The 12,958-nt window shown below is 34.5% G+C and overlaps 1 protein-coding gene across 1 annotated transcript in view; it reads right to left on the reverse strand.

Moving 5' to 3' along the window:
• CDH18 (cadherin 18) overlaps positions 1 to 12,958 on the reverse strand; it is a 482,604-nt gene that overhangs the window by 218,306 nt on the left and 251,340 nt on the right. The window contains 1 exon segment of the mRNA XM_047731353.1: positions 11,516 to 11,635. Coding sequence (XP_047587309.1) covers positions 11,516 to 11,635 — 120 coding nt within the window.

The following is a 12,958-nucleotide window of genomic DNA, read 5'->3' on the forward strand; positions in this document are numbered from 1 at the left end:
AAAGTTTGTATTTTAATCAATGACTGCCTTAGGCATCATTTTTGTATTACCCAACCAGATGACACCCAGATATTTTACTGGTTGACCTGGACCACGGATCTTGTTGGTATTTACCTCCCACCAGTGAGACTTTAAGTGTGCCTGTAATGGCACCGCTGCTTGAGACAGGGTGGATAAATCATCACACATTATGGAACTTGAATTCACCCACCATTGTAGTTAGATGCAGATCATACAGAACATCTACACCCAAAATATACTAAGAAATGGAAATATGCAATACAAAACAGCAGGGAGGAAGCCTGCTGATTTGTAGCTAAAGCCCAGTTTGTCGGGACCTCGATAATTTGTCCTCTGCAACCATGGGTAACCTTTATTTACCTCTGAAATTTTCAAGTGTTTCCACAGATGTGTGCTTTCATCTCTAGTGTCTATTAGAGCTAAAACAGTCTGTTAGTTCAAGACCAATAAATGGCTAACTCCACATGGGGCCTCTGGTTGCCCCTTACTGCATGAACTAGAGAGGAACACTGACCTAACCCCTAGTCTCTAGGGCATGCGAGGTATCTACCCCTGAAATTCCTCTATTATGGAGGAACACTCTGATGACACATTTGGCTTTTTGAACCTTCCTCCAAGAGAGTAAACTGCCTTCCCTTAGGCAATGCCTTCCATAGTAGCAAGAACAAATTGGGTTGTCTATTTAAATTTTCTCTTGGGGTCCCTGATAATATCAGATATTGCCATGAGTTTACAAGACACCATGATGGACCCCCCTACTGACATTTTGTCATCAGCAGAATCATCTGTTTTTTCCTGTTTTTCATTATATTTCCCCTCATTATGAATTCTTTTAGTTTCAGTTAGGTCAGCCACCATAGCTGCTACTATAACAGTGGGCCCATTAACCATAGAGGCAAGACACTAAAGTCCTATACCAAGGTCCCAGGACTGACTCTAAGATACAGTCTTCCACACCAGAGGAAAACAATTCTCTGTGGGCTTTTAAAATACTAAGTATAAATGACATGTTTCATTCCCAATTCATGTATAATTTCTTATGGTTCTTCCATAGAAGTCCAGCAAAATGGAGGGGATAGAACATTCCCTTCATTAAGCCAGGTAATCTTAAGGCTAGCATTTATCCAATCAATCAAATTAGCTAAGCACCTGTGACCCTCACCAATGCCTATGGTATATACTTTTGTCACAAGGCAGGTCCAGAAGTCACCGAGTCAGTTTTTGACATTTGAAGCTCATTTAACAGAATACCCTTTCCCCCATCATCCCACAGTGGTAACCCCTAAGCAGCCACCCTTTCTCAGTCCTTTTGCTTAAAATTAGCTGGTTAGCTCCACCAAGCTGCAGAACATTCTCTCAGACCTGTTTTCTGACTAGTGGGAATTTCTCCTTCATCACCCCTGGGCTCATGAGTGGCCTGGGTCTTTGTTTGAATCAAAAGTCATGTTTGAAAATAATTTTCCTCCTCTATGATGATGTCCTCATCAGAGGAATCACTACCCCAGGGGTCTCATGACTTTGGGCCCCAATTCTCTTGATACCTAATAGTTGTCACTCTAGTGTGTGGTAATCTGTGTTCATATATCTTTGCCACCTTACATGCCATAATTTCTAACTGTTTCTCTTGCTTTTGAATTATTTTGGATACAATGTCTGTATAAGGGGAATATGAAGTTTGTACATCTTTTTCCAAAGCCAGTGCTTCTTGGGCCTGTTCAGATTCTCTTCTTACTCATAATTCCTTTTCTGTGATGTATCTTAAGGCAGGGATCAGTGGCCAAGCCACTGCTGCAATGGCATGTTCACTTTCCCTTCTCTACTTCCTTTTCCCTACTATTTTGAATAGGATATTTAACCATCCCTTGTTTTAGGAGTGTCCCTGTACTCCTATAATGGTCCAAAATGCTCAAAAAAACAGACCAAGGCTTCCCACATGGAGGTGGCTGCTCAAATGATTTTTCTCCTACCTCCAATGGGCTCCCAGGCTCCACCTTCCCCACACTGGCCATGGACAAGGAGCTTTCTCCTGGCATAATTCCTTTATGCATGCTTGTTTAGTTTTTCTGTATCCTGCTGACTGTGCAAATTATTTCAAGATGAAGGGGGGTCAATAATGCACCGTCCAGACTGAGAAGACACTTTCATACTGAAAATCCAACCAAAAGTGGTTTGGCCATAGCATTTATACAGAATTTTATTCAGGGTAACTTACTGATGGGGCAATCAGGCAGATGGATGAACTAACACTAGGCAGCTACTCTCAGCCTTATTCTCTGTTCCTACCTGGAACCCTTCTGGAGTGATGAGGATGGTGGTGAGGTCACAGGCTAGATACCTAAGACTATACCATCTGTGAGCCAGAGGATCTCTTTGGGTTATCTAAAATGGCACCATCTATACCCCAGAGGGGAAACCAAGATGGAAGGTCAAAGATGAAGTCAGCATTGTTAGCTCTCCTACAATACTCAACAATGAAAAGCTACAAACTTTTCCTCTAATACTAGGAACAAAACAGAATTGTCCACTTTCACCACTTTAATTCAACATAGTTTTAGAAGTACTAACCAGGGCTATTATTCAAGACAAGGAAATAAAAGGCATACAAATTGGAAAGAAAGAAGTAAAACTGTCACTATTTGCAGATGAAATGCTGTTACATATAGGAAACCCTAAAGACTCCACCAAAAACTATTAGAATTAATAAAAGAATTCAGTAAAGTTACAGGACATAAAATCAATTTTCAAAAGTTTGTTGCATTTCTATAACGTAACAACAATCGGAAAATACATAAGATAAATCTATTTTTTTACCAGGAAGAAATAGTATAAAACAGGTTAACATTATTTTTTTTTAAAGATTTTTATTTATTTGACAGATCACAAGTAGGCAAAGAGGCAGGCAGAGAGAGAGAGGAGGAGGAGGCAGGCTCCCTGCTGAGCAGAGAGCCCGATGTGAGGCTCGATCCCAGGACCCTGGGATCATGACCTGAGCCGAAGGCAGAGGCTTTTAACCACTGAGCCACCCAGGCGCCCCAAAACAGGTTAACATTAACCAACATTGATTCCTATCACTTCCTATCACTATTATTTTATGTTCAAAGAGATTACTTTTTTCCCTTTCCAGGGAGAGAGTTGGTCAATATACTTATAAGAAGTTGATATTTGAGGGGAAAATTGATTCAACTGGTTTCCTTTTTTCATTTGCTTGTTTAAGATTTATTTAAGTTTAGGTTGCAAACCATTAAATTCACTTAAGTGTCCAAACCATTTCAATTATATGGATCTACCATATAACTGTAACTGTAACAAATAGTGTACCTAACATAGAAAGCTAATCTACATTTTTTTTCATTAGAACTATACCCATAGCAATTAAATTTGATAGATATTATTAATTCGGTTGATGTAAATAGGACATGGTATCTCTTTGTGATGGAGTAGGAGAGTTATCTAACATCTATAATGTTGACGGTGTATTTGCTACCTTTTAATAAAAGCTAAAATTATTTTTAAGATATACATTTTCAATGGAATGTCAGGTAAAATTATCTTCAGTTTCGTTCTCCGATCTCCCCAAATAATCAACAATTAATATGCCTTTTGATATTCAAGTCAGTGTGAAAAAAATCTCCTTTCCTAGTTTAGTGCTGGTACTAGAATTGTAAAATACCTACTGATATACAGACAGCACTGTGCATTTTCTCTGGATTCTGGATTTTGGGTTGAGAGGAATGAAAGTAGTCTGGGGGAACCAGCTCTATAACTCTGTGGGCAGCGCACTGTGCTGTGAAGGTGATTTACTGGTCTGCAAAGCACATTTCACAAAAGTCAGGTATCAGCACTGTGTTGGCACAAAAATTACTCAGAGTAACTTCACTACCAGCTTTTTCTCACCAGTTTCTTCCATGGGACTTTCATCTCATGTGCTCATTGTCACATGATTAGATAGCAGCTATACCTCCAATGATTATGCATATGTTTAAATCCAGAAGATGGGAGGGCAAAGTGAGGAAACATTGGCACCTACATAGAGATACCAAAAACCCTCCAATGGTCTTTCTTTTATATTTCCCTGGCTAGAACAATGTCATAGTATTTACAGGGAAGCTAAGAAATATAGCTTTTAAACTGGGTATGTTGTTAAAATTAGCAAAATTAGAGTTCTAATAAGACAGCAAAATTAGGAATTTATATTAAGTGGACAACCACTAGTGTCTTCCACGGTTCATTAACTGTTTATTTCTTAAGTGCTATATAAAATGGGATTCTTGTGTTAATCTCCATACACTCTGCTACATTTCAGGAACTATTTAGAATTCTTCCCTAAAGAAAATAAAGTGGAAAAAAAAAAAAAAAGAAAAGTGAGATAATGTTTCTTTCAGTAATTTGGCAACATGACTCAGTTCTGAATTAATGCATGACTTCTTCTCTAACAGAAGAAAATTCTTTAGCACTGGGATTACTAATTAACTCTTTTTAAAAGTCCATTATGCAGTTAATTATGGGAAGTTATTTTTAAAAAGTATTTGTGCAATTATTATTGTTATATAATTATAATAGATTATGAATAAGGAAAAAAATGTCAAAATATATTCTACTATGGACTTTTTTCCTTTTGCAGATTTTGTGAACTATAAATTAAATATTTTAACTGCTTGGCTATTAATAAATACAAAATACTGATTTGGGGTAAAAACTATTTTCAATTAGATTTTTATTTGGAATTATGCAAAATTAATATTTAAAACCCACAAAATGTTTAAAAAGAGATGCTCTTCATCTTTTATCCAAACATACACAGTGATCTTCCACAATTTTTTGTTCACTGTTGAAATAAACTAAAATTAGAGGTTAAATAGAGACAGAGTTGTTGATGAATTTAATTACATCATGTACACTGGACAAAGAATGTTGGAAGCCTTGTTTTCAGTTGCATTCTAAGAAACTCACTGAGGCCTTCCACTAAGTGCATTTTTATAGCTGACTGCTTTTTGCTACAAAATGTTAAGGAAAGGCCTTTTTCAAGAATCAGAGTTACTGTTGGTCAAGACCTGTGCATTAATAGCAATTGTTTCATGAATAGCATGCCACTTTATTTCATCCAGAGACACTATTTTGAGTTGAGACAGTCAATTCTGATGATAAAAGATTGGTTATTTTAATGTCTAACTTATTTCCTTTTAAATTGTCATTCAAAATTTTCTACAAGTGTATTTGTCTTAATAAAAATATTTATAAAACTTTAAATGCCTAAAAAAAAGAAAAAAAAATGCCTTAAAAGAAATGTAGTTTAGTTATGTACCAGTTAATATGTGGAACTTGCACTTTTGTATAGTTAAGTGAACTAAAAATTCTTTCAAACAAAATTATATTTTTTTCTATTTTATATAAGGTTATTTCAAACTCTTATCATGGCACACTATGTAATTTTGGAAATTCTTAGTTTTAAAGTAAAAGAGGGTGAACAAGAGAACTTTACTAATTACTTATATCTTTCTAAGGACTGGACTAAGATCATTGCATTAATTTTCTCTTGAATTTAGCTGTTAGTCTAAACTGACATACAAGTAAACAGTGGCATAACATTTAAGTAACTTGATCAATTTAGTATGATATTAAGTAACATACTAGGATTTGATCATGAAGTATCCTTTAGATCATTATGGAATAAACCTTAGTATTCTGGAAAAATAATAAATATGAATTGCTGTACTATACTATATTAATTAAACTAGAACATAACTAAATATGTTAATCTTTATATTGGAAGGACAAAAAACAATTTATTTGTTTACAATAATGCCTTGTAAAAATTAATAATAATGGTTGTGACTTTAGAACCCACAGACATTACTAGGTATAGTATATTTTATTAGATATCAAGTGTCCTGTTTCCTTTGGAATAGCTATTTTTAGTGAAGTGTTTGACAAAAGATTTGAAACCCAATGACTACCCTTTATTAGCAACATGTAGCAGAAACCACTTGAGAGCTAACCTGCGCTAGGAATGTTAGGGGGAAAAAAAAAAGAATATAAAAAATGCTATTTGTATATAATTAAAAGGTAGCCTTATCTAGACTTATTTTTTATGTACCTGAAAATTAAATACAGAATTTATCAACAGAAATGTTTTTAGCTGTTATATTTTTCTTTTAAATATTATTTAATGAGTAAAAATATATGAAGTTTGTATGAAAAATGACTCAAGTTAAAATATAAGTACATCTATATTAAACTAATAACTCTTCCAATTGTCTTTATTAGGAGTGGCAAAAACTCACTGTGACTACCATTTACATAGATACAAATATGCCATTATTGACTATTGCTAATTAATATGTTTCATATTAACTATGGTCAAATTCACCACTATTAATGTTATAAATGATTGCAAATAAAGCTCATCTGAGATTTTATAAACCAGCATATCCCTTTGTTTTCCCTGACCTCACACTGATAATTCAGGTTTTCAGGTTTTCTGAACTTACCATCAGGAAGATTCAACAGTTTGTGTGAAATAGGCAGAAACATAGCATATATGCAGTAGCTAAAATGACACAAAATAATTAATGGATTATTGACTGATAAAGCAGAGAGAATCATCAAATGGCTATAAATGCCATGGCCATTAAGAGATTTGGATTCTTAATTCAAAACTTCACACCCACTTCTTGTATAATCCCCAATTCTGTTCTAAAGATCCTGGAAAGATAGGTGGTTGCTTTCTGGCTTTGTCTTCAAACTAAGTCAAGGGAAGTGGTTCTTTTTTCTTTTTTTTTAAAGCACCTCAATCATTCAGCTTATGCTGTCACCACCTGACAGAAATTTCATAGGCTCTAACGAGGCATAAAATCCTTGAATATATTGATTTTTTTTTAATGCAGTTGACACTCTATTAACTGGATTAGGATCGCCCAGATTTCTTGACTTTGGTTTTCTGACCATTTCCCCTGGCTTTCTCACTCATCAGCCTTCCTCAACATGCATTGCTTAGGGTTCAGGGTTTTCATGAACATGAAAGTGGTTACTTCACTTACTAAACTCTGAAACTGTTCTCTTGCCTAATTAAAATCAGTATCTTCAAATAGAACTATACTCATTAAGCTTAATTAACATGTTTTTCTACATGAATCTGGACAGTAGCGTGTAATATTATGTCTTTTATATTTGTCATTTCCTTTAGTTTATTCTCCATAGTTTTCTGCATCTTTGAAACTGCAATGCTTGGGGTGCCTGGGTGGCTCAGTGGGTTAGAGCCTCTGCCTTTGGCTCAGGTCATGGTCCCAGGGTCCTTGGATTGAGCTCAGTGTTGGGCTCTCTGCTCAGCAGGGAGCCTGCTTCCACCAATCTCTCTCTGCCTGCCTCTCTGCCTACTTGTGATCTCTGCCTGTCAATCAATAAATAAAATCTTAAAAAAAAAAAAAAAAACTTCAATGCTAAAATATCACTCTTTTATTTTTTAAAGATTTTATTTATTTGACAGAGAGAGAGAGATCACAAATAGGCAGAGAGAGTGGGGGAAGCAGGCTCTCTGCGGGATCATGACCCAAGCTGAAGGCAGAGGCTCAACCCACTGAGCAATCCAGGCACCCCTAAAATATCACTTTTTAATGGGGACTCCTCTTTTGCTTTTATACATTAAGCAACCAATTAACTCATGAACCCAATGTTAACATTAACTACATTAGCTCAACCAAACTTATTTAAAACAATAGATGATTCACAAGACTTATGTTCATTGTACTGATTAAAAAATTCTTTAAGGTAAAACAATTTAGACTTTATTAAACCAATTATGAATAGTAGAGCAACTCAAGAGCAACATAGTTCATTTCTCTGGACACAGCAGTTCACGGATGATTTACATAATAGCGACAAGATCTTATGGGTAACTCATCTTAGGACAACTATGGTGAGTATCAACTGTATCTTTCAACACAATAAAAACAAGGCAACCCAAAGTCCTGATTTTAACCATGAGTACTCACAACTCTCTTTGGGCACAAAAGTTCCTTTGATATAATTCATCTTCATTGAAAGTAACCAGAGACATACTGAAATAGAGTCATGCCAAATCAGAGGGTAGAATGAAAATGACACTATGAAAATGTACTATTCTAAGTAACCGATATCCCAACACTTCTGATATAACATCTTATCCATAGCAACTGTTCCTTTAGTTTTCAGTACATTTGTATTTTATTCCAGTCATTTTAAGCACAGTTTACTCTAAATCCATTAGTTCTGAAGATGTTTAATTGCACAGTAATATATCTGTTAAGCATAAATTACCAAAAATGTCTTACTAAATAGAATAATGAACATTTTGTTTTATAATGCTTTCTACAAACAGCTATCTAAGAAAGTGGCATATCTAAAGAATCCTTATATTAGGAAATGTATCCATAGATTCTTATGGTGGTTTAGTCAATATAATGTTGAAATTAAAACATATCAACATGGAGGTATACTTACATTTAATAAATCATCTTGCTTAAAGGAGCAAAGGAATGCAGTGACAATATCATAGAGCCATATTTGAATAGCAGCTTATTTATGTTTCAGATCATTTCTATTTATTTAATAAAGTGCTTAATTAACTTATGATAAACATGTATAACCAAGTGCAATTTTTATTTGAATATGATGTTACTGATATACTTTCTTCACTAAAGCACCTACTAGAGCAGAGTCCAACACTAGTCAAATCTTGTCCTTGTGGCGCGCTTTATCCACCCAAAGTACCCACGCACACAAATGCAAATGCATGCATGTCTTCAAACAAACACATGCAAACATTCCCAGACCCTCAGACACACAGATACATACAGAATTGGTATTTTTTTTAACAAATTCAAAGTTTATGGTCATTTAAAAAAATCTGTATATGATGTCTATATATTGGCAATATGCTGTGAAGTAAATATAACACTTACAAATATTTGACTATGCATAGGAAGTAAATGGATTGAAACCATGTGTGATTTTGCACATTTGTGGGTGTGTGTGTGGTAACTGAAACACAGTGTATCCTTGTTTCTTTCCTGCAAGAAGATGTTTGTTTGTTTATCTATCTATAGACAGAGACAGTGTGAAAGCAGGGGGACAAGGGGCTGAGGAAGAAGGAGAGAATCTTTATCAGGCTCTATTCTTAGCCTGGAGCCCAGTGCAGGGCTTAATCTCACAACCCTGAAATCCTGACCTGAGCCAAAATCAAGAGTCAGACATTTCACCGACTGTACCACGCAGGTGTCCCAGGAGACGCATTTTTTTTTTTTAAGATTTTATTTATTTGACAGATAGAAATCACAAGCAGGCAGAGAGGCAGGCAGAGAGAGAGAGGAGAAAGCAGGCCCCCCGCTGAGCAGAGAGCCCGATGCAGAGCTCGATCCCAGGACCCTGGGATCATGACCTGAGCCGAAGGCAGAGGCTTAACCCACTGAGCCACCCAGGTGCCCCCCAGGAGATGCATTTTTAAAATGAGAAATATAGGGCCACCTGGGTGGCTCAGTTGGTTAAATGTCTACTTTCATTCAAGCCATAATCCCAGGGTTCTGGGATTGAGCCCCATTTTGGGCTCCCTGCTCAGTGGGGAGTCTGCTCTTCCCCCTCTCCCCTGCTCATGCTTTCTCTCTCGCTCTCTGTCAAATAAATAAGTAAACTCTTTTAAAAAAATAAATAAATAAAATGAGAAATATATATTTCACATATAAAACTGTCATGTTTATTGGGAAAATAGAACAAAATGAGCAGCACCAATATTAAATAATCATTTTTATTTATCTTAAGATTTTTTATGGCCACATGGCAATATTATTACCATATTAAAATGTATCAAATATATGGTGCATCTTAAATTTACACAATGTAATATGTCAACTATATTTCAATAAAAAACTTTTTTAAAAATCTAAACCCTCTTGCCAGAGTAACAATGTATACAATATATGTATATTTTTTAATCCTAGAATTCTGACTACTATATTAACATTTTTATTTCTGAGTATTTAATATTATCTTGGTAAAGGACTTGCCTATCCGATACCATTTTAGCTCACATTATATTACTTTTTATCATCTCTTGATTTTTATTTTTTACTTCATTTAATTATATGTAATTTATCTTATAACACATATACTATATATATGTATGTATGTATTCTTCATTAACCTATCTATACATATTCAATATGTTCTTCATAAATTATTATAGTAGGAAAATCTGTATATCAATCTGTATGATTAAGATCTATTCTTGTCCAGTGTACTTAGGTGTTGGTGCACACCAGGAAAAGAAAGAAGACAAGTAAGCTGATGGATTCCTCCTGAAAATATGATAATGACAATACTCCTAGCATTCAAATGATATTAACTACTGAGAGTATGTGAGCATCTTTTCATCTGGATGTACCTTGTCTATGATAGTGGTAAACAAACCTGGAATCTATAAAGTTATGAAACAGGGTTCCTTAAAAAATGTTTTGTAAGATATGTGATCATGGAAATATAAGGGGATTTTATAACCAAAAATGGCTTTCTTCTGTGTTATCTGGCTGTGCCCATTACTTGATAATACCATGTGTTAATCTGATTCAGGATGAGTCTAATGTAACTAGAGAAGACCTAGGGACCTCTGGAATATCTTAGATCACTCTCTTCTTTTGTGTCTCATGATTATATATATCTTTGAAATTATTAGTAAAACTTAAAACTCATTTCTTACTGAACATTTGGCTACTTTCAAAATGCGTTTATGTTCAGTCGATTCTTTGTTAACAAATTATTTGCAAACGGGACCACAGCTTTCTATGGTTTTTAGATTATGCTGCTGAACATAATCCTATAATGCAATTTTGAGTATCCTTCATTCCCACTTTGACATCACATAGTATGATATGATTATTTTGGACAGAAAAAAAAGAGAGGAAAGAGAGAATTCCTATTTTTTTCCTTAAAAAAAAGTTTACATGTTTCTGTCTTTACTTTCAGTTAATTTCTCCTACATAATGCAGTATTTAAAGACTGAAGAATTTTCTCTTTAGGAAAAAAACCTCAGTTCAAGACATAACAATTCCCCCAATGTAATATATAACAACTTACATGACAATCAAATTCAAATGAATTATGGAAATTCTCAATAAATTATTTACTATCTTTGGCAAAGAATTAAACCTAATATGTAAACATAACAAATGATACACTTGAAGATCTCATTGAATGTAACACGCCATATTTGTTTTAAGCAGAAAGTAACTGATACAAGGACATGCAAAAGTAAGAAATTTTTACTGGTATAACTGCTGGATAATCAAAATGCTAAAGAAAACAGTGAATTTACCTTCAATTATTCAACCACATCATGTTAGAAAAAGCAAGGGCATTTTAGAATGTGCAAAAACAACAATGTCTGATGTAGGAGAAGACACAGAAATAAAAACATTGCTTTCTTTTATTCCAGCACACAGGCACACAAATTATACAAAAATGCACTAACCTGTTTTAGGATCTACGGAGAAGTAGGGCTGTCCCTGGAGAATACTGTACACCACACGGGCACTGTTTCCATAGGTAGGGTCGTCTGCATCAGTAGCTGTCACCTGTAGAACAGAGGTACCTGTGCATTCAGGAAAACAAATTTTAGTGTGTGGTAATATTGAGCACATGACTTATACACAGAAAAAGGTTACACTGACATACCTATGGAACACTATAATAGATGTATCTTACGAAATTTAATTCTTGGTTTATCTGTTAAACATCTGTCCTCTGCCAACAACTGTATCAGATGAGAAGCCAAAAGAAAATATTTGATTTCCAATATTTTAATATTTGTGTGTGTGTGTGTGGCAATAACACTGTGAAAGGCCTCTTTTGACACTCACATAATCAGGGGTAGGTTGGACTGATGATCAAGAATCAAACTGGTGTTCAACTGTGAGGTAAATTTAAAGGTAAGGTGAGAACACACGTTACCTATTATATACCTATTCAGAAAATGGCAGGTCAGATGGTTTGTGATTATGGGGCAATGCGGGTGAGTTGACATTAAATTATCAGTAGCATCAAAATAGCAGATTGAAACCATTTTCCATGATTTATGTCATTTTTATTTTAGGACTATTAATGAGTGCCCAAACTGGTCTTCAAGGTTCAGTTCTCATTCCTTTGGGTTCTTCTATATAGTACCAATATAATCGTCTTTCTACAATGGGTATCAGAATATGCCTATTACACTGGATTTTTTAAAATTAAAGTGTACATTAAAGGAATTTATAAACTTCAGAATACTGTATTTTGAGGTAAAATTAGTGGCTGTATTCTGCTTATTTCTTTTCTGTTTATATATTTCAAATACTATTTGCATAATTAGGTACATTTATACCATATTTCAGTTATTCTCAAATGAAGATTGATCTAGGTATAACAAACAACCATCTATTAGGGCCTATGTAACTTGCTGTAGATTTAGTGCGTTAAGAGCTCTCATTTATTCATGAAATGTACTTGATGAATCATCTAATAGTGCATACTTGATATTTTATTCTGCCTAACTAAAAAAAATTCCACCTACTAATTCAGGTTATGTAGCAACCAAAAATATTTTCACAATCAAGTAATTCTGTATGAAATTCTGCATTCATCTTGGTATTTGACTATGGAAGCACTGACAATTTTCAGTCTTTAGTTTTAATAAGTACTTCAATTATGGGTATGGAACAATTATTAAGGGCCTAATATCTGTTTAACTACAAAGATTTTACTTTTCTTTTGAAATGCAGAGTCAACTTCAAGCAATGCGTGTTCTTTGTCTTCAAGGCATCCTAGAAAACTTAATAAGATCAGTATGCCTTGTTCTTCTGACAATCCTTATTAGCAGATTATAAATGTACATGAACTTTTAATAGTATGTTAAGATTCTGGTATTTTACATTGATAT

Source organism: Lutra lutra, chromosome 5 (assembly GCF_902655055.1).
Source record: "Lutra lutra chromosome 5, mLutLut1.2, whole genome shotgun sequence".
Lineage (NCBI taxonomy): Eukaryota > Metazoa > Chordata > Mammalia > Carnivora > Mustelidae > Lutra > Lutra lutra.